Here is a 26,435-nt window from a genome sequence, read left to right on the forward strand (position 1 = left end):
TTGGGAGTTTCTGTTTCCCTCTCTCTCTCTGCCCCTCCCCGACTTGTTCTCTCTATCTCCCTCTTTCTCTCTCTCAAAAATTAATACTAAAAAAAGTATAGTTGACACAGTGTTGCATTAGTTTCAGGTGTACAACAGGGTTATTTCACAAGTCGATCCATTATGCTAGGGTCGTCACAAGTGTAGCTACCATCGGTCACCATACAGGGCTATTGTAGTATCATTGACTATAGTCCCTGTGCTTTCTTTGCCTTTCATGACCAGACTTATCCATTCCATAACTGGAAGCCTGTATCTCCCACGCTCCTTCACCCATTTTCCTCATCCCCTCATTCCCATCCCCTCTGGCAAATATTAGTTTATTCTCTGTATTTATGGGACTGTTTCAAAGCAAACTCATTTTTTAAAAATATTTATTTTTGAGAGAGAGAGAGGAGGAGGAGGGACAGAGACGGGGTGGGGGGAGAGGACCCAAAGGGAGCTCTGCGCTGACAACAGGAGCCTGATGCAAGGCTCAAACTCAGGAACCACGAAATTATGACCTGAGCTGGAAGCCATCCAGGCACCGCAAACAAACTCATTATTACATTTTTTTTAATGTTTATGTATTTTTGACAGAGAGAGAGAGAGAAGGAGAGAAAGGCAGAGCCCAAGGGGGGAAAGGGCAGAGAGCGAGGGAGGCACAGAATACGAAGCAGGCTCCAGGCTCCGAGCACAGAGTTCAACATGGGGCTTGAACTCGTGAACGGTGAGATCATGACTTGAGCCAAAGTTGGATGCTTAACCGACTGAGCCACTCAGGTGCCCCCAAATTCATTTTTAATATTGGTAATTGGTCACATAAATTTCTCATAGAATATCTTGAAACTATGAAGAAACATAAAGAAGAAAACAAATGTTATCTGTACTCCTATTACTCAGGGAAAACCATTGTCTTCACCTTTGTAGTTTTCTCTAAGATATAGAAACACAAAATGTGTGTATTTCTATTTAATATTTAACAGGATAAAATCTTACTGGATATATATTTTACCTGGCTTAACAATAATACTTTGCACATTCCCCCATATACCTAAACATTTTTTTATTATTATTTTTCATTGTTGTCATATTATTTCATCATGTAGTAGAATCATATTTACTTAACTAAATCTTTAATTCTGGACCATTAAGTGGTTTCTAATTTATCATTATTAAAAATAGCTTTTTGATAAACATTTTGTGGTTATACCTTGAACATCAGAGATTATTCCTTTAAAGTCTTCTCTCTTCCCCCCCAAAATGGTCACATCAAAAGAAACATGGAATCTTTTTAGGGTTTTTGATAAGTGTTTTAAAAACTGCATTCCAAAGGTTAAACTATACCAATGTGTATGATCATCAGCAATCTTTCCAATCATATATATTCCAACATTTTCTCTAGAATTTTATTAGCATAAATTTTCATGTGTTAAAATCTAGTCAAATTTATGAAAACTGAGAGCAAGCTTAGAAAGATCATTTCTATATTAGAATTATAAAAATGTTGAATCAGTTCAATACTGACTATAGGATCCAGCATTTCAATGGCATTCTATCATTTTAAAAGTAGTTGTCATTTTATTGAGTCCCTATATTTATGTGAAATAAGCAGGTGAACTGTTATTCCTTTGTCCAGAGGAGGGAATTGAAATTGTGTTGCAAACGCCAAATAAAACACAGATAATTGGTAGGTACCTTCAGCAGGCATTAACATAATTATCCAAGGTGAATATAGCCTGCAAATTCCACATTTTAAAAATTACGTAAAAGCTTGAACACGGGAGCAAATCGAGTATATATATCAGCTCAGGTCATGACCTGGCGGTCCTTGAGTTCAAGCCCCAAGTTGGGGTCTGTGTTGACAGCTCGGAGCCTGGAGCCCGCTTCAGATTCTGTGTCTCCCTCTCTCTCTGCCCCTCCCCTGCTCGTGCTCTGTCTCCCTCCGTCTCAAAAATAAATAAATAAATAAATAAACAAACAAACAAACATTAAAAATTAAAAAAAAACATGCTATAGAAATAAACATATTATGTAGAAATGCTGCTCTATGTCAATACTGGACCTTTCATGACATAGGGTTCCCGTTTATAACAATCATCATTCAAAGTTAATACATCCTGGGGGTTCACTTTGAGGCAGGGACTCTTCTAAGTTCGTTTCCATGTATTAACTAATTTAATTTCTACCCAATTGTAAGTTTCTAACTAGTGCTAACTAAAACAGCTGGACAACTGGTGACGGTGACGGTGCGGGGCGGAGGCAAAACAGTCAATACTTGTCCTGTGCTTTGACCTTTAGCTACACTTTCCGCCTACACATTTCATAACAGGTAAATCACAGGACATTGTTTTCTAACGTGACTCAAGAGTGCTTTGTTATTATTAACGATAGGATATTAGAGTTTGAAAGCCATTTGTTTTATTTTGCAGCTGTGGGAACTGAAGGACACTGAAATTAAGAAACCTCTTTTTTTTTTAATCACTATAGGCAGTGTCTGGAACCCACATTTCTTTTCAATATGGCGTTCTAGTGATAACAGTTTAGAGATATCAGAATGGCATTCAGAGAAGTCTTCAGAGAAGAATATGATGAAATACATTGCAGCTTTCGGAGAAGCATATTGTGAAACGCATTCTTCAAACAATTTTGAAGGTAACAGAATTTTTCCTGACTCGAGTGTCTCGTAGAGATTAACATAGCGCCTTGTTTCTACTTTATGGATTATTTTGTGTAAATGACTAAAATACAGAGCATCAGTTATGAGGGCCAATTATACTTTTATTGGAGAGATGAGCTTTATTTATTTTTAAAAAAATTTTTAATGTTTATTTTTGAGAGAGAGGGAGAGACAGAGCATGAGTAGAGGAGGGGCAGAGAGAGAGAGGGAGACACAGAATCAGAAGCAGGCTCCAGGCTCTGAGCTGTCAGCACGGGGCCTGAGAGAAGATGAGCTTTATAAATAGGCCCTTGCAAAATAACTCTAGATGTCTCCTAATTTCTCTATGTCTCTTTAGTATGAGGGTGATGAATAATAACAGAAAGGAAGAAAATAACAGAGTAAAAAATTTAAATGACCTACATTCCTCTCAAGTCAATTTGAATGTTCACTGCACATCTGCTCTACAGAAAAATAAATAGAGCCCTTTTGGAAGCACATATGAAAACAATTCAAAAAGTACAAACTGGGGGCGCGTGGGTGGCTTAGTCGGTTGAGCATCTGACTCCGGCTCAGGTCATGATCTCGCGCTCTGTGAGTTCGAGCCCACGTCGGGCTCTGTGCTGACAACTCAGAGCCTGGAGCCTGCTTCGGATTCTGTGTCTCCCTCTCTCTCTACCCCTCCCCGGCTCACGCTCTGTCTCTCTCTGTCTTAAAAATAAATGTTAAAAAAAATTCCAAAAACCAAAAGTAGAAACTGTGCTATAAAGCTAAGTTTTTACTGTAGATAAGTTTAAAAAATGTTCTAGTGTTCTGTTTTCTGATACTATGACATATTATTAGTGCATTTTGAAGGAATGAACACTTCTTAGAAACCGTTTTGTGGATTCTACCTTTATTTTAACTTACACAAAATCAGCTTATAATGGCAGTGAATACAAAAGACAAAGAAACACTATTGCACTCAGAAAATACTTCATATGAAGCATTGCACATGGGAGAATTGATTAGGAAAGGTACAAATTTATAGTCAGATAAGACTTGACTATTCCAGGTTTGAAGAATACAGACTTTTTCCCCGATAGAAATTTACCACATCACATATTGCACATTTTCCAACACTTTCATCTGCTTCACAAATATCCGTTATAGTCTTTGCGTTTGTCTGTGTCTCTGTAAAATGCTACATGTAAGATTTTTAAGACAATGAAGTAGGTACCATTGGAAAAGATGAGTTACGTAGAACTAAAAAAAAAACAAGAACAAAACCCAACAAACCATATAAATACATGATTATCCCACTCTTTAGGCAGGAAAATGACAAAGTAACTTGGCAAACTTCTCTATAAAGAGAAAAATATTATGAAGCTTAGTTTCATAAGCATTTGTCCACTTAGAAATGTTGTCTGATTTTTTTTTTTTTTTTCAAAAAAATGCATTTAGACTAAATGTCTGCACTACCGGTTAAAATTTCTTATGTTGACGGGGCGCCTGGGTGGCGCAGTCGGTTAAGCGTCCGACTTCAGCTCAGGTCACGATCTCGCGGTCCGTGAGTTCGAGCCCCGCGTCGGGCTCTGGGCTGATGGCTCGGAGCCTGGAGCCTGTTTCCGATTCTGTGTCTCCCTCTCTCTCTGCCCCTCCCCCGTTCATGCTCTGTCTCTCTCTGTCCCAAAAATAAATAAACGTTGAAAAAAAAATTAAAAAAAAAATTTCTTATGTTGACATTTGGTTTTTAATACCACCAGTTAACATCTTCAAATAGTGCAAATATGAGGAGCACACTCAGTTTCGGCAGTCATTCAACAATAAATAATAACTCTAAGCCTAGTTATTTTACTATTTCTGAATTTTAAAATATAAAGTGCATCCATAAGGCTTAAAGTCATTCTCATTTTTGCGCGTAATGAATGATCAGGCAACCTGTGCCTTTTTCAGCTCATGTCTGGGTAACCTGGAATTTCTTTTCCTTTTTTCCATAGTCTCATTTGGAAGAAAGTTTCCAAAATAATACGAAGGTTTTTTTTCTTCCCCCAAAGTCTTTATGGAAAATTTCTGACCATAAAGCAGCATCCATCAACACAAATTTCCTCGAGTTCCAAGTCACCATAGTCAAGAAGCAAATATGTTTCCTCCTTATTTGAAGGGCTTACTACATATCCAGTATAAATTCTTTTCACATTCTGTGCTGATGACCCCTGTGCTATTCAGAAATGCACAGTTCTCAGATCCTGTAAGGTTGAACCTGGCAAACAATAAAGAAAGTCAGCATTATTTTCAGTTCATTATTTCCATTCAGTTACAGGAGAATGAACTTTGTGAGGGTAGTCTGTGATTTTTTTTTTTTTTTTTCGCTTGGTAGGACCTCATGAAGCATGTCAGCTGGTCAAGTTGACCATAAACTAACTTGTAAAGACAGTAGATAGGGACTGGAAGGAAGACGATGTGGAGGGTAGAAACAGAGCAGAGAGTAAGAGTTCCATTCCTTCGGTTGGCATACCGCCAGAGGAGTGATTCTTGGTTGTTTCTGAGTTAGGTTTATGGCCCCTAAAGCCCATCTGCATGTATAGTCCCATAGGACACATATTAAGAATTCCTTTTCTAGAGATTTAAATTTATTCTCCATATCAGTAATTATCATAAAACTATTTAGATAGCTAGAGATTTATTCAATTCTGAGTTTTCAGATGAAAAGATTAACACTAAACATATAAAATGTCCTTTAAACTTTAAAATGTACATTAATTACAGGTAGTAAAATTAGGCAATATCTTTCATTCTGAGGCAAGTTTTCTCTTAGGTTCACAGAGGCTTCTAATTCGTGATTAGAAATATTGTTCTTTATCTCTGTGGTGATGAGAATTGGGAGAGGGTTAAAGGGAATTATTTTCTAAAAAAAAAAAAAGAAAAAAGAAAAACTCCAGCTTATCAGGAAAATATTTATACGAGATTGGAAATGTTGGATTTTTTTCTTTTTGCAGCATTGTAATTATTTCTGGAAAATTTCTGAGTCTGTTACACTGAAATTTGCTGAGATAAACATACTAGAAGCATTTATTGTATGATTTCCAAGTAGATAAAAAGAGAAAAATGGCAATATTAAAACCTTTCTTTGAAGAATTTGAAAGAGTGTAAGCGTACAAAACAGACTGGTAAAACTCTGCTCATAAAGGGCCCAACCTTTGTATACAACAGTGATTTGAAAGGAAAATGGCTTCCCTGAGCTGCCATTCTGCGGAAGATGAAGAGACATCTTAAAACTTACCTGTTATTGAATACTTTGCCATTTGACCATTTCCATGTCCGACCATCTTCATTTTTCAGCCCAATCCAATGTTCGGCTCTACCCACATATCGTTTTAAAAAGATCTTGAAGAAAGCACAAAAAAGGCATATGTTAAACAACCCCTCTGGTAAGTATGTAATAAATTCCATTTCTCAAAAGCTGCAATTCAAGGCATGATGGCTAAGCTGCTCACTTATTAGCTCTGTTTGGGACCAGCTCGTTTGAACTTTTGGCCATTGAAGCTAAATAATCGAATCAAATTTACAAGGTTAAACGGAACCCTGATTATGACCTCAGACTGATTTCATGCTTTTCTGTAACTAAATTTCCCTACAAGGGAGATAGGTACAGTGTCTTCAAAGAAATCACAGATTATCTCTATCGAAAAATAGCAAATATTTAGGAAATTGTTTTTGAATCTTACCATGTCCTCTTCAGAATCAACGAAGGCAAGAGTAGCCCTGTGTTCAGAGCAAAAGTTTTGTGCTGACTTCCAGTCCTTTGTTACAGTGGAAATAAAGTAGCATTTCCTCCGGTATGCAAGCCAATCATCTGAGCATGAAGAAACAGGGCTATTTGATGGCACTGGGTGTGAACATTGTCCTGGACAGTTGTATTGGCCAACTGTGAACAGGAAAATGGTTTGTTTTAGTAATAAAAGAAACTAGCTAACAATGACAAGGATGAGAGGCAAGAAGTGAATTCTGAGAAGAGCAAGAAGGCAGGTTCTCACTTTATCTAATTTCCTGTTGTGCCTAACTACCACTGTCAGGATGCAAGAAATAAGAGGGTGTCCCTTGGGCCATAATCTCTGAAAGGGGTAGGAAAATAGAAAAATCCTGCCAGTAGTCTTTGGACTAAAAAGGGTAAAAAGGGCATTATAAATTCCAATGCAGCCAACGAAACACTAAATTGGGAGATGGAGAGAATAATTTGTAGGGAAATAATTCAGAATACAGAAAGAACTATGGCTGGGGACGTTTCATAAAATTGTAAGATTTCATGTTTGTAAAAGGCAAATATGTCTTGGTATTGCTATGTTTTGAATACCGTATCCCAATTAATTCTTTGGGAGCTTCTAGATATATATATTTTTTTAATTATGCATAAGCACCCTTCTGTGGCCCTTGAGATAAAAAACAAAAGACTGGTCAATTCCTGATTAATCTATGGCTTAGATATTATTTTTTTCTATCAAAAATAAATGTGAAGCCCACATTTTCCCCCTAATTAAATGTCTATTTAGTTAGACTCTAAATCAGTCCCTTTCACTTCAGATTTAAAAATCTGCTCAAGTGTAATCTTCTCCCACAATAATTTTTAACTTCTTTTTTTTCCTTCCCTTCCCCCATCCCACAATAATTTTTAAGTCATAGACACCTTTAATACTTCTAAAGACGTTCTAGGCAACTGAGAAAGCGTTGCATTGATTATCTAAAGAATATGGAATTATATTTGGGATGTTCAAAGAAATCAGCCATGTATAAAAAATGGGGGTGATTCTAAAAAAGAGAGAGAGAGAGAGAGAGACCATTTCTAGATTCCAAAGTATGAGAGTCCCCCCCTCTTTTTTTCCTTCATGGAGACCATATCCTCCTCTGTGAGGGTTCTGGGGCTAGAGTTGGGCATGTTACACATTTCACTTTCTGTACAATGGCAGCTAACAATTCCTGACCCTCCCCTTGCCTAAAGGCTTTACTGTTAAGATTAAACCAAAGGCTTTTAGATTAAGTTCCATGCAAAAGCAAACAAATAAAACAAAAATGATGCTTTTAAAAAAAAATGGGGGTGATTCTAAATTAATCAGAATTTCAGATTAATTAGTGCCAGTAATCCCTGTTGATTTCAGCTGGACAGGAATGCTAACAGCAGAATGAATTCATGAAGTACAGACCCACCTGATAAAGCGATGAGAGCAATGATTAAACAAGTGATAAAGACCACATTCAATACAGCACATGGGATAGGAACTTGAAGGGACCCTTCATGCTGTGTTGCAAACTGAGGGCTGGCGGTGGTACCTGCAGGGAGAAAGTTCATGATGAATTCAGGTCAACTGTAGAAGTAAGAAAGGGACATTTGATATTCTCCTGAGGCATTTGCATTTCAATACCTCCTTATCTTCTTAGATGAAATTTATAAGTTAATTTCCCCCCAATTTTGAGTGACTTTGGACAGTTTATTTTTGGCTAGAAATGAACCGATCCAGGGATAATGATGAGATCATAAAATATCTGCCTAATATGTGCACTTAGTAGCTACAAAAATTCTAAGTTTATGATAATTTTATTGTTTGAATCACAAGAACATTTATTAAATATCTGATTACCCTAGGAGACATATAAAAAGGACATCCTAAGCATAATCCCTTAACCTCTCTGTAGTTCCTGTTTAAGAAAGTTGACTTAAATGCAATAAATATGGATGCTGAATAAAAAATATTGAATTGATATATAAATATCTACAACCACCATGACTGAAAATTAAAAAAAAAAAAGACAGGTGGTACTTTTTGGTGAAGTCAGTACATATGTGAAGCAATGGAAATTTTCATATATTACTGATGGGGGAGTAAAATGAAAAGATAATTTCATTATCAAAACTGTTTTCCATACAATGAAATATATACCTATCCTCTGATTCAGAATTTGACTTGTACAAAACAAGAATGCTCATAGCAGCTTTATCCTTAACAGCCAAATCTTAGAAAGAATCCACATATCCATCAATAGGAATATGGATAAACAAGGTATGGCATATCTGAATTCTACTCAGCAGAAAAAAAACACAAAAACAAAAAAAACCCCACAAAAACAAACAAACAAAAAACCTCATCAATGCAACAAAATGCATTGGTCTCAAAAAATGTCGAGTGAAAAAAATGCAGCTACAACTATATACTATAGATTTCCATTTATATGACATTCAAGGCTATAAACTATAGATTTCCGTTTATATGACACTCAAGGATAGCTGAACGAAGTCAGACCAAGAAAGACAAATACCATATGATTTCATTTATAGGTGGAGTCTAAAAAACAAAGCAAATGAAGGAACAAACAGAAAGCAGAATCGGACCCATAAATACAGAGAACCAAATGAAGATTGCCAGAGGGGAGGAGAATGGGGGTATGGGCAAAATGGGTGAAGGAGAGTGGGAGATACAGGCTTCCAGCGATGGTATGGAGAATTCACAGGAATGAAAGGCACAGCATAGGAAATATAATCCGTGGTAGTGTAAGAAAGAGCATGGTGTGACAGAGAGTCCTACATTATGGTGAGCATAGCAGAACATAAAGGGGTGTAGAATTACTATGCTGTACACCTGAAAATAATGTAACATTATGTGTTACCTATACTCAAAAAAAAAAAAGTTGAATTAAACTATGGTAACAGAAATCAGAAAAGTAATTGCTTTTATGTGTGTAGGAAAAGTAATTTGGCTGGAAAGAAACACAGGGGAACTTTCTAGGGTGAAATTTCAAATCTTTTTTTTTTTTTTTATTTAAAAAAAATTTTTTTTTCAAAGTTTATTTATTTTTGGGACAGAGAGAGACAGAGCATGAATGGGGGAGGGGCAGAGAGAGAGGGAGACACAGAATCGGAAACAGGCTCCAGGCTCTGAGCGGTCAGCCCAGAACCCGAAGCGGGGCTCGAACTCCCGGACCGCGAGATCGTGACCTGGCTGAAGTCGGACGCTTAACCGACTGCGCCACCCACGCGCCCCTGAAATTTCAAATCTTGATTGGAGTTGTTATGGAACTCATTAAATGGCATACTTTTGATTTGTGCGTCTGTGGCATGTAAATTATGCCTCAATTAAAATGATATTTGAGTGAAGAGCAAAATATTTGAATTTTTCAAGAGAAGTTAGTAGAGGAAACATAACAATATTATACAGCAAATGTTAGGTAGAAGTTGATTTTTTTCATGTACCTTCTGTATAAGGCTGAAACGAAGCAAAAATTTGATTTGATTTCACCAATAAGAAATAATTTTGTGGAATATGAACATGATGTGAATGATGATTCTTAGTTTAAAAAAAACTATAAGAATATCTGCTTTAGAATATAAATAAGTAATCAAGAACGGAGAGAAGAAGATTTTGTGACCAGTGATTGAATTTGATTTTTGCTAGGATGACCCCTCAGGGTTTCTAAAATTTGGCCTCACAAGAGATACATAGCTCCCCATTAGGTTCTCAAAAACTGAAACGTAAAATGGCCACTTGAATGATACTAGAAATTACCGTACAAAATAACATCGAATGCAAACATATCATGTTTTTCTATATGCTATGATTTCCATAATTAAAAGCATACTAAAAGAGGACATATCTTGAGATTCTTGTATTTCTTTTCCTGAAAAACATTTCTCCGAAGTGAAACTGAGCACCGAGGTGTGTTTTCTTTCATTGTTCACTGGTTATCAACATCAGCTTTTGCTTCTGGGGATTGTTCTTTCCCAGCATAGGTCTGCATTGGGGTTTTGCAAGAGAAGCTTTTACTTCACTCCTCTCTAGCTCTATTTCTCTCAGCTTCTCAAAGCAAATCTTCCTTTTTTTTTTTTTTTTTTTTTACCAGCATACAACTATCACCGGAAGCAGCCCTTGGTAGATAGGGTAGCAAGTTCAGAACTGTCTGTCTAGTTTCACTTCTCCCCATGTGAGAGTCAATCATGCTGTTTAGACTCAATGCAGCAAGAGTTGTGGTTCCTCAGCAAACACTAACTCATCCATGTAGCTCCCGGACTCAGAGCCAGCCTAGCTCAGTCTATTGGCTTATCCACAGGCAAACGGTGGAGGTGATTCTCAGACTGTATGTTTCTCCATTAGTGAGGACTATTGTTGCTCACTGTTTGATTTATCACCTAGGCAACAAAACACTCCCCTTACAGGATACTTCTGCTCTGATTATGGGCCCTGTTCATTAATGAAGAAATTGAAGCTAAATCCACAATTAAATACCAAGTCATCCAAAGGTGATGCCCAATGATGGCTTATAGTAATAAAGCAACTACAAGGGCAGCATAAACTAAACACTCAATAGAAAATTGGAGAACTCGGGAAAAGTTGCAGATTCCTGAATTAGGTCCTTTGTTGTTCAACTATGATCTCTACTTACTGGGTGATTTTATTATTATATACGTTATTTCTTTTCAGCAGCTCAACTGGGCCATAACATTATTGTTACCTAGCTCCCAGGAATCTTTGCGGCTTGCACTTCTTATGCACACTTGATTGTGTGTACTTAGTAAAAGATGGGTTTATCAGAAGCGATTGGTGTCTTCCTAACATAAACCAGTCTAGCAGACACAGGCTCAGAAAACAATCCCCCTCTCCAGACTGTTCAGCTCTGCTGTTCATGTTATAACGCACCCCTTTATTACCAGGTAACTTTGCTTAAAAGTAAGTTTGGGGGGCACCTCATTAATTGGAGAGGAAGAAGGCTAAATTAAAAAAAAAACAAACAAGCCTCACAGAAACACATTATAAGAAAAAAAATGGGAGCATTCTGGTAACAGGAAAGAGAAGAAAAGTCTGTGGACAGAATAGGCAAAGAGAAGAGGGGAAAAAGTAAATAGCTAAGATAATCACATTTTGATGTATTTAGATGCAAAACAGAAGAAAGGAAGAACCATGTGTGACTCATGTCGAATCTGAAGCCAGTGATTAGAGGGTGAAGCAGAATGATGAAATAGAGGAAGAGTTCTATGAAGGGTGCAGAAGCAGAAGATTGCCCTTTCAAGAACTTTTCGTGACCTTCTCCTAAGAAACTACCACTGGGCCCGGTAAATGTTCAGATATGCATCCGTCTATCCTCTCAAAGGTTGGAAACCTTCATTGCCAGCAACTGGAGGATGCTGTCACGAGAATACAACGAAGCAAACAGAAAGCCTACAAAGACACAGGTGAAGACAACAAAGAATGTAATTGTTCATGTGGAAGGCCAAGAAAAGTTTTGTAAAGAGAGGCTGTGCTTCCTGAAGTGTCTACAGATGGATATGGAAAAAGGATGGGGAATGCACTGGGCCAGTGAGCTTTCCAGGTAAATCTGAAGAACTGATACGGCGTACATTGAAACAAAGGAACAGGTCTTTAAAGGCCTTCTGAAATCCAACGTTGTGGTCTCCTCTCATGTTTCAGGTAGATAGAGAAATAATTACTTGTTCCCATATTTTCCTTTTCCTGGACTGAAGCAAAATGTAACCAAGTTTTTCTAAAGACAAAGGCTCATTTTTTAAAGTACTGTAATATATAAGCTAGCTAGATAGATGATAGATGATTGATAGATAGATAGATAGATAGATGATAGATAGACAGATAGATGTATGTGTGTGTGAGGGACAGAGAGGGAAAAGGAATTTTGTTACAAGGATATAACAAATAAGGTCTGACTTACTTTGTTGTCCTCTCTCCGGATGCAAGGAGCTGTTCTCTGTTATGGAACAATCTTCAGAATTCATCTTTGCTCTAGTCAAGATTCCCTGGCTGATCCCAGGCCAAACCAACTACAGCAAAAGTCTTTGCTAGACCTCTTGTCCTGTCTCTGAGTCTGTGAGGTATCTCAGCGTTTATATTCAGTTATATTGTCTCCACCCCCTTCCTCTTGCCACCTATAACCGCTCAACTACATCAGTTCTCTTTAATTTATGCTCCAGCGGCCCAGACAATTTACACCGTGTTGTGGTGGTGAGCTGCGGGTTTTCCCTGCTGTCTGAAATGTGCTTTCTCACAACTGTAGGTGTAGCATGAAGAGACAAGCGGGATTTTTCCAGCATCTGAGACATCCTTCAAGTTTGTAAAAAACACAGATAGTTTAGGAGACGGTGTATTTAAGTAAAGAGCGAACGGTTAAGGCTTCTTATCTTTGAGGTGGAAATAATTTGGAGAGTAATATTTCCCCTAGATTCTGATTCATTTAGTTAATGAACGACTAATATTTATTGAGCGTGCACTCTGACCCTGACACTGATTGGGGCTAGAGGGGTCATTGTTAAGTAAGAATTTTAAGATCTCTGTCCTCATGAATCTCTCTCCACTCTGGAAGAATTTTACTTAGGAAGCTGTAAATCGGCTGTCAGAAGGGTATTATTCACGTCTTCCCCAGGGACGAGTTCTTCTACGTTACCATTTCGTACACGCTTGCTTTTAATTCAAGAAATAGAAACCTTGTGGTCTGGAACTTCCGATAGCCTAAAATTGTTTGTCTTAAATTACCTGTTTCATTTACCTCCTGTTAATTTTTTGCCACATTTTACTGTCATCTAGATTGCCCTTATTCCCCCTAGTATCTTATTCTTCTCTAATTTTCTCCTCTTTTACATGATTATTTTTCATGTATTTCTGAGGTGTCAGACATCTGGAGTATGATTGTCATAAATTTTATGTATTTTATTTTTGAGAAGGAGAGAGAAAGCACGAGTGAGGGAGGGGCAGAGAGAGAGAGAGAGGGAAAGAGAAAGAATCTCAAGCAGGCTCTGTGCTGTCATCATGGACCCCCGTGGTCCCCGAGATTATGACCTGAGCTGAAATCAAGAGTCAGAGGCTTAACCGATTGAGCCACCCAGGCTCCCCGAGGAGCATGATTATTATAAAAAATATATTGCCATGGCATCTAATACCATCTAAGCTATTAAGATCGACACAAAATGAAGCCAGAATGTCTGTGCGTGGTGACTTAAAGAGGGGATCAGAATATCACTCTTGTTACCAATCTTGCTGCCACAATTTTTGTCATTAGTACCTCTTCTTTAAAGACAATCTGGTTTCAAAAGAAAGGCTGCGTGAAAGTATTATGCTTAGATGGGTTGGCAATTCTCATCGACTGTGGCTAAGTTAGGCCATTGTATTTATTTGTTAACCTAAGACATTAAGAGTTACGCGTTGGTCTTAAGGGTTCTCTTTGCTTCCACTCTCGGCCCGTTTCCTGGTATGTTTTCCACACGACAGCAAGAAGCATTGTTTAAAATTAAGTCCTATCACTTTGTTGAGATGTTCATCTCCTCCCCACTCCTACCCTCAAAGCCTTCTTATCAAAATCACCATAAAAATCCAAAGACCTTCTTAGAGTTGAGAAGGTCTCTGATCTAGCCCTTGGCTACCTCTCCTGCCATTTTCCCTATTAGTCACTGTCCTCTCCAACTGTAACCTCTGCTATACCACAAAAATGTCAAGCATGCTCCCACTTCAGAATTTGTGCATTTTCTCTGAAAGGTTCTTCTTCCATCTGCTTGCATGTGTCTCTCTTCCTTTAACTCATTTCATTTATTATTCAACTGTGATCTGCCCAGAAAGGTCTTCAATGTGCTTTCTATATGTAAAATAGAACCTCACGCTCTATGCCGCCGTATACCTTTATCTTTCTTTATATCACATGGTGACAGCTGACATTATATCGTTGTTTATCATCTACTTTCCTTTCTAGACTAAGCTACTTGGGGGCAATAACTTTTTCTGGCTTACCCCCTCTGTGGCTCTAACACCTGACATGACAACTGGAACCTAGTATGTGCTTAGTACACAGAGTTGTTGAGTACCTGAATAAATAAATATGAACTAATGAAAGAATATGTATAAAAGCCATAAAAGTTCCACGGGCGCCTGAGTGGCTCGGTCGATTGAGCGTCCGACGCCAGCTCAGGTCACGATCCCACGGTTTGTGAGTTCCAGCCCCATATCGGGCTCGCTTGAGCTCTCTTTCTCTCAAAAGTAGAATACACATTAAAGAACTGTAAAAGTTCCAGAATACAGAGTGCCACTCAGGGAGGTGTGGGGGATTGCAGACCGCCACTGGGTAGCAAGGACACCCTTGAATATTACAGATGAGGGATGGAGGAGGCAAGTTGGGTATTTAAGGGAAACATCTGCTGCGTTCACTAATTTCTTTGTGTTAAAACAATTTAGATCCTCTGTTTATTCTCCTAAAGTTGGGAGACCTGGGTTGATGTCCACACCTTGGCACTGACTATACACATTGTATCATGAAGAATGTATGGGGTCGAGACAGTATAGAGAAAGCAAGAGGGACTTAATTCCTGTGAAACTCCTGGTCTGGGCCAAGGGTTGAAAGTTTCCATACTCTTAGAGACAAATACCTACTTCTGGGAAAGCAGACAAATGAGAGATAACAGCTGTTAGGGAGTAATGGTAGTCTGGGCAAAATTAGAAATAACAATTTAAAACCTGCTTGCACAAGGATTTCTATTTTTCAGGAGCCCTGAAAGGAGGTGGACCATGGAGAAAGTCAGCCTGTGATTGTCTCATGTCCGTTGAAAAGTAAAGACCACAAGATAATGACGGTAGGACTGAAGAATGCTTCCCCACTCCCAGCGCCTCACTCTTTGGAAGAGTACCTCTCTCTATAAGCCTTGCACGCTGCCCCTTTGGGGAGCAGCATTCCTCTTTCTTGTTGAACTCCAGCTGTTTCTTTTCTTGTTAAACTCCAGCTGTTTTCTTTCTCTTAAGTTCAGTGTTCATATCTATGACGTTCTTACTCAAGAACCTGGTCTTGGGGCTCGGGTGACGGGATAATATAACAGTTATAAATCTACAACAGTATTTGAACCCTTCCAAGTCTGTGGGGTATGATGGGGGGGAGAAAGCAAATATTCTTACACACACTAATAATCCTTGCCATGTGTGTTTCCCACCTACAAGCGATTTCTAGCAGTTCGTTGGGCAACCACAGAAATCCTGGTCCACTTTTACCACTTACTAACGTGCCTTTTCCCCTCTGATGACTCCCACGTAAGTGTGAAAATCAATTTTCTTAGTGGAACACCGTTTTTGAAATTTGAATATTCCAGAAAAGTTAGGTTGGTTAGCATTATTTTTAAAAAGTACAGATTTTACAGTCAAATAATCATCTCCTGCGATTTTCTCTCCTACTCCCTATAGGTCAGTTATGGTGACCTTCTTTGTGTTCCTTGAGAAGAGCTAAACTTATTTTGGTTTTATGGAGTGTGTTCTTGCCCTTGTTCTCTCAGATTTTCCATGGTTAACACTTTCTTCTTGTTTATGTTACCTCCCATGTCACTTTCTCAACAAGACCTTCCCCAACCCCTTGTAGAATTTACTTTCCATTGGCCACAATATTACCTCACTCTCTTCTTTTATAAAATCTTTTCTCAGGGGTGCCTGGGTGGCTCAGTCAGTTAAGTATAAGACTTCAGTTCAGGTCATGATCTCACAGTTCATGAGTTTGAGAGCCCCGCATCAGGCTCTGTGTTGACAGCTCGGAGTCTGGAGCCTGCTTGGGATTCTGTGTCTCTCTCTGTCTTTCTGTCCCTCCCCCACTCAAGCTCTGGCTCTCTCAAAAATAACTAAAAACAGTTAAAAAGAAGAAGAATGGTATAAAATATATTCTCATCTGAAATTTTGTAGTTCATTATATATATATATATATATATAACGAATACGCATATAAATGAATAAATAAATAATGTAAATGTATATATATCTAGTTTTGAAAATTCACCGTTATTATTCATTTCCCTTTTTAGAAAATAGCGTCTTTAAGAGCAGGGGCATGGCTGACTTTTTCAACAATGAATCTCTAGTATAAAACAGCACCTAGAACATAGAAAGAGTTCAAAATACTTACTGGGCAGACGCACGACGGAATGTATAAATAATAATGTATATAATAATGTATATATAAATATACATATATTTAATATATATATAATTTATATATATATATAAATAATGTATAATAATAATGTATATATAAATATAGATGTTATATTTATGTAATGCATCTATAAATAGGCCATTGGACAGAGAAAAGAAATGATAACCAGAGATCTTATTTTCAGAAAAGAAATATCTGGGGGCACCTGGGTGGCTCAGTTGGTTACAAATAAATAAATAACTAAACTTAAGAAGGAAGAAAAAGATCATCTGTAAACCTTATAACCATGATCAAGACCTGTGTTATTTCTTTTCTGGAGTCATTTTGCCTCTGTCTTTATGGGAGCAGCCCAAGTATTCTGTTGAATTCAGCACTTAGTATATAGGTGACAGCAGACGGCCTCTGCAAACATGAAAACCAGTCAGATTACTGAGAACGGATGTCATCAGTGGGCCTTCTAGGTATTTACTGGACCTCCTGCTAGGCAAGTCCTTTATTTATTTATTTTTTTTTAATGTTTATTTATTTTTGAGACAGAGAGAGACAGAGCATGAACGGGGGAGGGTCAGAGAGAGAGGGAGACACAGAATCCGAAACAGGCTCCAGGCTCTGAGCTGTCAGCACAGAGCCCGACGCGGGGCTCGAACTCAAGGACCGTGAGATCATGACCTGAGCCGAAGTCGGACGCTTAACCGACAAAGCCACCCAGGCGCCCCGAGTGTTCACTCTTGATTGCAGCTCAGGTCATGACCTCATGGTTCATGGGATCGAGTCCCCCACCAGGCTCTGTGCTGCCAGCGCGAAGCCTTCTTGGGATTCTCTCTCTCCCTCTGTCTCTGCCCCTACTCTGCTCTCTCTCTCTCTCTCTCTGTGTCTCAAAATAAATAAATAAACATTTAAAAAGGCATGCCATTTCACTTGCAAGAGGGTCTTGGTAGACATAATAGATTACATGCTCATATTGCTAATCAGTATTTGGTAAATCCAAGAAAGGCACCTCTGTATGTGGCATTGCAGGAAAGAAGACAAAGCAAAGTGTAGAGGGTCAGGATGAAGTGTGGGAGAGATTCTGGGGTCAGGTTTTTCAGTTACCCCTTACTCATCTAAATATGGAAGCCAGCTTCCTGTGTGGTCAGCCCCGAGGGATTCAACTCTCTAAAGCAAAGCATCGCATAGGAAACTAAAGCAACCAAACTAGCACAACTAAACGTTGTTCAACCTCTTCGTAAAATACACATAACGGTGTATACAAAGCTTTCAATTCGCTCAGAGATGCTGTATGTCTTATTTCATATATAACATGCCGAAGGCAGAGATGGTCATTAATATTTCATAGACTGGGGCTTAGAGAAAGGAGTGCCTGGGCAAAGTTGGAAGAAGCCACTCAGGACACCAGGAGTCAGAGCGGCAGAGCCTCTGTCGTGTTTGACCTTATATGAAGAATCCGGGGCAAGGTCCCCAACAGGAAATGAAGTAATGTGAGCTAGATGCAAAGTGATGCAGAGAAGACAGGATATACAGTCCTTATCAGACAGCAGCTCAGCAGGATGCTTTTGGTAGCACATGGTCACAGAGACCGCAAACTTCCGACCTAAGACAATTTCCGGAGACAGAGTGTTCATCCTTTTTCTTCCTCGTCTTCTTCTTCTTCTTCTTTTTTTTTTTTTTGTCTGAAACATTTTTTTTTTTCTTTCAATGGATGAATTAGGTTTCTGAATGGCTTTTAATCTTCTCAGGAATCAAAAACTTCAGTTTTTACTGTTTGGTCTCAAATTCGTATAAATTATGCAAATTGGTAACATTTATTTTTAAGTCACAGATGTGTGTGTGCCTTCTGATTGCTTACTCTACGGTCAACACAGGTAACCATGAGTAAGTGGGGGAATTTCCCATTCTAAACACTTTCCAACCTTCTGCTCTTCTCTTTGAATTTACTCTTTGAACTTTCTACCTCTCTTCTCTGGTGGAATAACTCCTAAAAACCAGAAATGAGTTGGTTTGGAAAGTATGAGCTGTTGTGTTTCTTCTCCCTGACTTGAGAGAGTGAAGGTAAAATACGGAGTTCATGTATACATAAACCTGGACTATGAAAAATCTGACACTTTTTGAAAGGAAAAGATGTAAAAGAACTATAACAAAGATGAGATCTAGTGCTTCACCATTCCTCGGTACTTTACAGAAATTAATCCCAGGCTTCTGACATGTAGCAAACATTTGGGGGGAATATTCTCAAAGACGATGGTGTGGAAATACCAAATGTAACGTATAGAAATTTTAGGCAGCCCAGAGCCTGAGTCACTGAGTGATTTAAAATGTATCCATTTGCCTTTGAATCTTGATAGATGCGTAAGGAATTTGAACAGAACTGCTTATCCTTCCTCCTATGGCTCTATTTGCACGTACTTATGTACTGAGAGAAGAGCCTCCAGGTAGAAGACGCTCAGGGATTATTACATTCTTCTGCCCAATCAATTTGAAGTTTAAATGCATTAAATATTTCTGAGGCATGTGGATGACTCAGTCCATTGAGCGTCCAACTCTTGATTTCTGCTCCAGGCAAGATCCCAGGGTTGTGGGATCGAGCCCTGTGTTGGGCTCTAGGCTGAACATGAATCCTGCTTAAGATTCTCTCTCTCTTTCTCTCCTACTCTCTCTTCTTCTGCTCCTCTCCTCCACTTGTGCTCTCTCTCTCTCTATATATATAAAGTAATTTTGTTTAAAGTTGAAATATTTATGATGAATTGGATTGGTCTTTACTGAGGCAAGATCTTAGGAAAGGAAAATGGAGCCCCTAAAAGGGAATTTGCCAAGGGTAGGAGAAGTCAAGGCAGACGCGAAAAATCATAATAGTGTATTACGAATAATTTAAGGCCAGCATAGTTGACAATTTAAGTAAAATGGACACCTCCCAGACAAACACCTCTTCCAAACTTGGAGCAAGAAGATATTTTTACCTTGGCATACTTCTGTAACTATTAAATAAATTCAATCCATAACTAAATACATCCTTTTGGGAAATAAATAAATCATGAAAACAAAACCAACAAAAACTCCGTGCCCAGATAATTCTGTGTTCCAATTTACCAAACACATATGAAAGAAAGAAGTTACAAATTCTTCCAAAGAAGATAAAAAGATCAAATCAGGAAAACACTAATCAAAACCTGGCCAGTCAATCTTACTCATGAAAAGAGATGAATAATTTTAAAAAATAAGCTTAGAAAACTGAACTCAAGATACGTAAAAAATAATATACCACAAGAATATTGGTTTTATCCCAGGAAAACAATGCTAGTTTTTCATTCAAAAATCAATCAACTGAATTTACCACATTAACAAATCAAAAGGAAAAAAACTAACTCAAAAAGTATAAAATCAAGTATTTGAAAAATTGAACCACGGGACGCCTGGGTGGCTCCAGTCAGTTAAGCGTCTGACTTTGGCTCAGGTCATGATCTTGCAGTTTGCGAGTTCAAGCCCCACATCAGGGTCTGTGCTGACAGCTCAGAGCCTGAAGCCTGCTTCAGATTCTGTGCCTTTCTCTCTCTCTCTCTCTCTCTCTCTCTGCCCTTTCCCCTGTTTACACTGTTTCTCTCTCTTAAAAATAAACATTAAAAATATATTTAAAAAAGGAAATTTTAACCATAAATTTCTGATTGATGCCTATAATATACTAAGAATTATATGAGCTTCTTTAATGTATAGATTAGAGAGGAATGATATTTATAAATATCATACTAAAGGATAAATAATTAGAAGCTTTCCTGTGAAATCAGAAATGAGACATGATATAATAATGCAGTAATAATAAATAAATATATATAATAAACGTAAAAATTGAAGAGTCAAACATTTTTAATTAGTTTTCTAAAATGTTGAGATAACTTTAGATTCAAATGCTGTTGTAAGCTTTAACCAATTCATACCAATAGCAACATTTTGAAAAACTATAATATAATATCACAACCAAGATGTTGACACCAAATGTAGTTAAGATACAGAACAAATCCATTACCTTATGATTTTTTTGTTTGTTTTTGGTTGTCCTTTTAGAGGCAAATGCATTTCCTTCCTGCCTCTCTCTTATTTCTATCTGCCCTTGCCCTTGTCCATAAGCCCTGGCAATCATTAACCTATTCTTTATCTCCATGTTTTTGTCATTCTAAGAATGTGATAGGAATGAAATCATATGGTACGTAACATTTGGGGGCCGGCCTTTTTTTTTTTTTTTTTTTTGCTCCGCATAATTCTCTGTGAATTGATCCAAGTAGTTGCAAGCATCAATAGTTTCTTCTTTATTGCTAAATAGTATTTCATGGTATGGATGTACCACAGACTAACCATTCACTCTTTGAAAGACATTTGGCGTGTTTTCAGTTTGGGGGCTGTTATGAATAAAATTGTTGCTATGAACATTTGTGTATACAGCCTTGTATGAAGTTAAGGTTTCATTACTCTGGAATAAATGTCCAGAAATGCAATTAATGGATGGTTTGGTAGTTGCATGTTGGCTTATTACGAAATTCTCCAACTCTTTTACTGTGGCTGCACCATTTTATGTTCCCATTAGCGCTGCGTTTTACATTTCCATTAGCCATACTGATCGGTATGCGATGACATCTCATTGTGACTTTAATTTGTATTTCCCTAATGGCTAAGGATGTTGAACATCTTTTCAAGTGCTTAGTTGTCACCTGTATGTCTTCTGCAATGAAATGTCTGTGTCTTTTGCCCAAATTTATTAGATTGTTCGAAACGTGTTTACAAATAGAGTAAAACCTAGGATTGCGAGTAGCTTGTTCTGCGAGTGTTCTGCAAGATGAACAAACATTTCTAATAAATTTTAACTCAATTAGCAAGCCATGTCTTGCAATATGAGTAGCACGGGATGCCGAATGTCACATGCTCACAACCGAGCCACTGATTCTCTCTCTCTCTCTCTCTCTCTCTCTCTCTCTCTCTTCAGGATTGTGGGTGATCCTCTCCCAGTCTTGGATGCTCAGTCAGGCTATGGTGTTTGCCAGAAATCAGTGATATTTCAGAACGTTGGAAGGTGACCCCAAGCGGAACTCGTGTATTTTTTGTCACTTCAAAGCACCTATGGACAGTCCTTTGCTTTACCATACAAGACTAAGCTTAGGAATGTTTTGTTTCATTCGAGGTCAGGCTGCCTGCCTTTCCTCTGAGATATAGACCCTTTCCTCTGCTGCCTTATTGCCAGGTACATTAAATACAGTATATGACAAGAGTTTATTAATACTGTACTGGGGTCAACATCCGTACAAGTTCATACAATGGCCCCCATACAGAAAAAGGTTGAAAAGAAAAGCAGTAAGAAAAAGGATGATTACGGTGGAGGTTAAAAGGATATCAGCAAGAAGTATGAATGAAGTACGCAAGTGGCCGAAATTGCAAGATTTCATAAGGAGTCTGCGTCTGCATCTCGTCTGCACATGAGGAGGAGAAAAAGGCAGAAGACACCCTCACTTCAACTGACATTAGGGAGATGTGTCAAATGTGGGAAACATTGCAAAATTTTATAGACAAGCACCACCCGAATAAAGATGTAGCAGTGCAAGTGATGAATCGGTTTAACGACAATGCAGCGTCACAGTTCCGCGAAATCCTCAAAAGGAGGCAAAAGCAAGTGTCGTTGAATAGGTTCTTGTTAAAGTTGCATGACAAGAAAAAAATTCCCTTGAGCCAATAGATAGCAGTGATTCTACGAGTGATAATGAAAATTGTCCCACACGATAACCCTCCTCCCTTGTCACGAAGGCTCACACCAGCCACGAAGGTTTTCAAAGGTAAGTGCAGTTAACTTGTTTATTTTTCTTTATATTTTGTATTTCCTTTATTATTTTGTATTCTATTCCAGTCTCACAATCATTTTTACATAAATATTTTTGGGTTGTGGAATGGATCATCTGAGTTTCTACTATTTCTTACGGGGAAATCTGCTTTGATATACAAGCGCTTCAGGTTACAAGCACGTTTCTGGAACCAATTATGCTCACAAACCAGTTTTAACACCCTTACTTCCACTCTGCAGTTTGCCTTTTCATATTCTTCATGGAGTCTTTTACAGAGCAAAAGTTTTAATTGCCATTTTTATTGAATGTGTATTATCTTTCTGATTTCAGTTTCATTAATTTTTAAATTTTTTTAAATTATTTTTTTTAGAAAGAGAGAGAAGAGTGCAAGCGGGGGAGAGAGGAAGAATAAGACAGAGTAGGGGGGGAGAGAGAGAGAGAGAGAGAGAGAAAGAGAGAGAGAGATCGAGAGAGAGAGAGAGAGAGAGAGAGAGAATCCCAAGCAGGCTCCATGCTCAATGTGGAGTCCTATGTGGAGCTTGATTCTACAACCCTGGGACCATGACCTGAGCTGAAATAAAGAGTCAAATGGTCAACTGAATGAGCCACCCTGGCACCCCTCAATGTCATTAAATTTTAATCTTACATTTATTATGTCCTTCCTTCTGTTTGCTGTGGGTTTATGTTGCTCTTCTTTTTCTATTTCTTGAGATAGTTTAGGTCATTGATTTCACTCTCTCTGTTTTATCATAAAAGCATTTAGTGCTATAAATCCCCCTCTTACCACTGCCTTAGCTGCATCCCACAGAGACGGATAGATTGTATTTATTCAGTCCAATATCTTTTCCCATTTTCTTTTTCTATTTGATCCAGGGATGATTTGGAAATATGTTGTTTCATTTGTAAGTACCTGGAGGTTTTCTTATCTTCCCATTATCAGCTTCTAGTTTGTTCCATTGAGGTCAGAGCAAATTCTGTGCTGGTTCCATACTTTTCAATTTATTGAAGTTTGTTTACTTGCCCAGGATATAGCGTACCTTGATATATGTTTATCAGGCTTTTGAAAAGGAAGTATATTCTGGTCTTGTTAGGTTGAGTATTATATAAGTGTCTATTAGGTCTTGTTGGTTGATGTGTGGTGTTGAGTGTTTCTATATTATCATTCACTATATGTTTAGTCATTCTACCAATTATTGAAAGAGAAGTGTTAATATCTTCGACTATGATTGCAGATATGCTATTGTCTCCTTTCATGCATGCAAATTTTGCTTCATGTATTTCACAGCTCTGTTTTTGTAACATTGATATTTAAGATTGCTATGTCTTCTTGGTAAATTACTTTTATCTCTAACTTATTTCTGGCAATAATTTTTTCAACTCAGAAGGCTATTTTACCTGTTATTAAATAGCTGCCCTTGCTTTCTTTTTATTAACACTTTTCTTTTTCTCTCAACCGAGGTGTAACATTATAACTAAAAATAATTAACTTTTTACAGCATATTTGGGTCACAGTTTAAAAAAATTTTTTTTTAACATTTATTCATTTTTGAGAGTGAGAGAGACAGAGCATGAGCGGGAGAGGGGCAGAGAGAGAGGGAGACACAGAATCTGAAACAGGTTCCAGGCTCTGAACTGTCAGCACGGGGCCCAACACGGGGCTTGAACTCACAGAGTGAGTCATGGAGTGCAAGATCATGACCTGAGCTGAAGATCAAGACCTGAGCTAGGTGACTGAGCCACCCAGGTGCCCCATTTGTGTCATAGTTTTTAATCCACTCTGTCAATCTCTATTTTCTAAGTGTTTAGACCATGTACATTTAGTGTAGTTGCTGATATGTTAGGGCTTTGTCACTTTATTTTTTGATATGTGTTTGTTCCCTGTTTTATGTTTCTCTGTTTTCTTTTTCTTGTCTTTTTGTAGATGACTTGAACATTCTTTTTAGAATTGCCTTTTGGTTTCTCTATAATATTTTTGAATGCATGTGTTTTTTAGTGATTTCTCGAAGTATTATATGCACAATTTACCACAATCTACTGGTGTTGATATACCAGTTTGAGTGAAGTGTAGAAAACGTACCTCCCTTTATTTCTCTTTGTCCTCCCCTAATTAAATATAATTTAAAAATATTCCCGCTAAATATATTTAGTACCACATCAACCATCAAGTGATTTGGAAAACACAAGATGGGAAGTCAAGTCTATTGCATTTATCCATATTTTTTTCTTATTGTGTTCTTTCTTCCTGCCTTATGATCAAATGTTCCTTCTTGAAGTGTTACCTTTCTATTTAGAGAACTTCCTTTAACTATTATTCCTTTAATTCTTCTTTCTTTATTCTACTTATTTAGGATAGGTCTGTTGGTGACAAATTCAAAGTTTACCTTTAACAGAGGATGTCTAGATTTTTCTTTCTGTCCTGAAGGATATTTTCATTAGGTATAAGATTCTGAATTTTCTGTCCTTTATTTCAGCACTTGGAAAATATAATGGTAGTCCTATTCCTGTCATTCAAGTTTTCTTCCTTATGGGTAGGGTTTTGTTTCTGTCTCATTGCTTTCAAAATTTGTTTTTGTATTAATTTTTAGAAATTTGACTGTGATATGTCTTGCTGTGAATTTCTTTGTATTTGCACTTTTTTAGGGTCTGCCCAGTTTCCTGGATATGAAAGTTTCTATTTTTTGCCAAATTTGAGATTTCAACCTTTAATTTTTAGAATACATTTTTAGCTCTACCCGTTTTCCTTTCCTTCTGGAACTCTAGTGATATGGATGCTACACCATTTGTTATGGCCCAACAGATCTCTAAAGCTTTCCCCCCTGCCCCTGGTCTATTTTCTCTCTGTTGTTCAGTTTAATTTCTCTTTTTCTGTCTTTAAGTTCACTGATTTTTTTCCTCTGTCCTTTGCATTCTGCTGTTGATCCTATTTATTCATTTAAACAAAGCTTTTTTTTTTTTTTTTGGTTATTGTAATATTGAGTTCTAAAATTGTCATTTACTTCTTCTTTGTATCTTATTTACTGAGACATTCCATTTATTCATTTGTTTCAAATGTGTCCATAATCACTGGATGAAGATTTTGTATGGTGGTTACCTTAAACTTCTTGTCAGATAATTCTAGTATCTAACAACTTTAAGATTATTCTCTCTTATCATAGTGATTGTAGCTATTGTCTTTTCTCATGCAAAAATCAATAGGCAAAAATCTATTGCATTTCTCTACACTGATAATGAATTATCAGAAAGAGAAATTAAGAAAACAATCCTATGTACAATGGTATCAAAAATAATGAAATACTTAAAGAATAAATTTAACCACGGAGGTAAAAAGCCTATATATCGAAAACTACAAGAAAAAAACCTGTACGTTGAAAATTACTAGGCATTAATGAAAGAAATTAAAGAAATCATGAATAAACGGAAAGATATTTTATAGCCATGGATCAGAAGAATTAATAACGTGAAAATGTCTTTACCACGTAAAGCAATCTACAGATTCAATGCAATTCCTATCAAGTTACAGACGTTTTTCCCAGGAATAGAACAAACTATCCTAAAATATGTGTGAAACCACAAAAAACCTTGAATAGCCAAAGCAATCTTTAGAAAAACAAAAAACAAGTTTTTGGCCACTTCATTTAAGTTGTTGACTTTGTTGGTTTATTATATGATTATATGCTTTTATTATCCTTTTAATGTTGACATAATAGGTAGTAATAGTTGTTTCAGGATACTGATGATTTCTGTTCTCTCTTCATTTCTTTCTCTCTCCGTTTTTTTTTATTACTCTTATTAGTCTAACTAATTGCCCATCTTTAAAAAAATAAATAGGTTTTTATATTGTCAATTTTCTGTTTTCTGTTTTGCTGATTTCTACTTTTTATTATTTCTTTATTTCTACACACTTAGAGTTAAATTTGCTTTTATTTTTCTAGCTCATTATGGTAGTACTTTTGGTCATTGATTATAGAATTATTTTCTTCCTTTATAATCATACACAAAGTAGAGACTGGCAAGCTGTGGCCTATGGG

General features: G+C 37.4%; 1 protein-coding gene and 1 long non-coding RNA gene across 2 annotated transcripts in view; one reads left to right on the plus strand and one right to left on the minus strand.

Moving 5' to 3' along the window:
• Window positions 1-4,702: 4,702 nt before the first annotated feature.
• On the minus strand, window positions 4,703-12,499 carry CD69 (CD69 molecule). Its single transcript, XM_030321660.1, has 5 exons — window positions 12,362-12,499; window positions 7,859-7,981; window positions 6,385-6,584; window positions 5,940-6,043; window positions 4,703-4,919 (listed from the first exon to the last, which is right to left on the minus strand). The coding sequence occupies exons 1-5, from the start codon at window positions 12,423-12,425 to the stop codon at window positions 4,811-4,813; spliced, it is 600 nt and encodes a 199-aa protein (XP_030177520.1). The 5' UTR covers window positions 12,426-12,499; the 3' UTR covers window positions 4,703-4,810.
• LOC115518253 overlaps window positions 11,474-26,435 on the plus strand; it is a 32,598-nt gene continuing 17,636 nt past the window's right edge. The window contains exons 1-3 of the long non-coding RNA XR_003970204.1: window positions 11,474-12,105; window positions 15,174-15,260; window positions 21,561-22,401. This is a non-coding gene — a long non-coding RNA (uncharacterized LOC115518253). The remainder of the gene's footprint in view (window positions 12,106-15,173; window positions 15,261-21,560; window positions 22,402-26,435) is intronic.

Source organism: Lynx canadensis, chromosome B4, assembly GCF_007474595.2.
Source record: "Lynx canadensis isolate LIC74 chromosome B4, mLynCan4.pri.v2, whole genome shotgun sequence".
Classification (NCBI taxonomy): Eukaryota; Metazoa; Chordata; class Mammalia; order Carnivora; family Felidae; genus Lynx; species Lynx canadensis.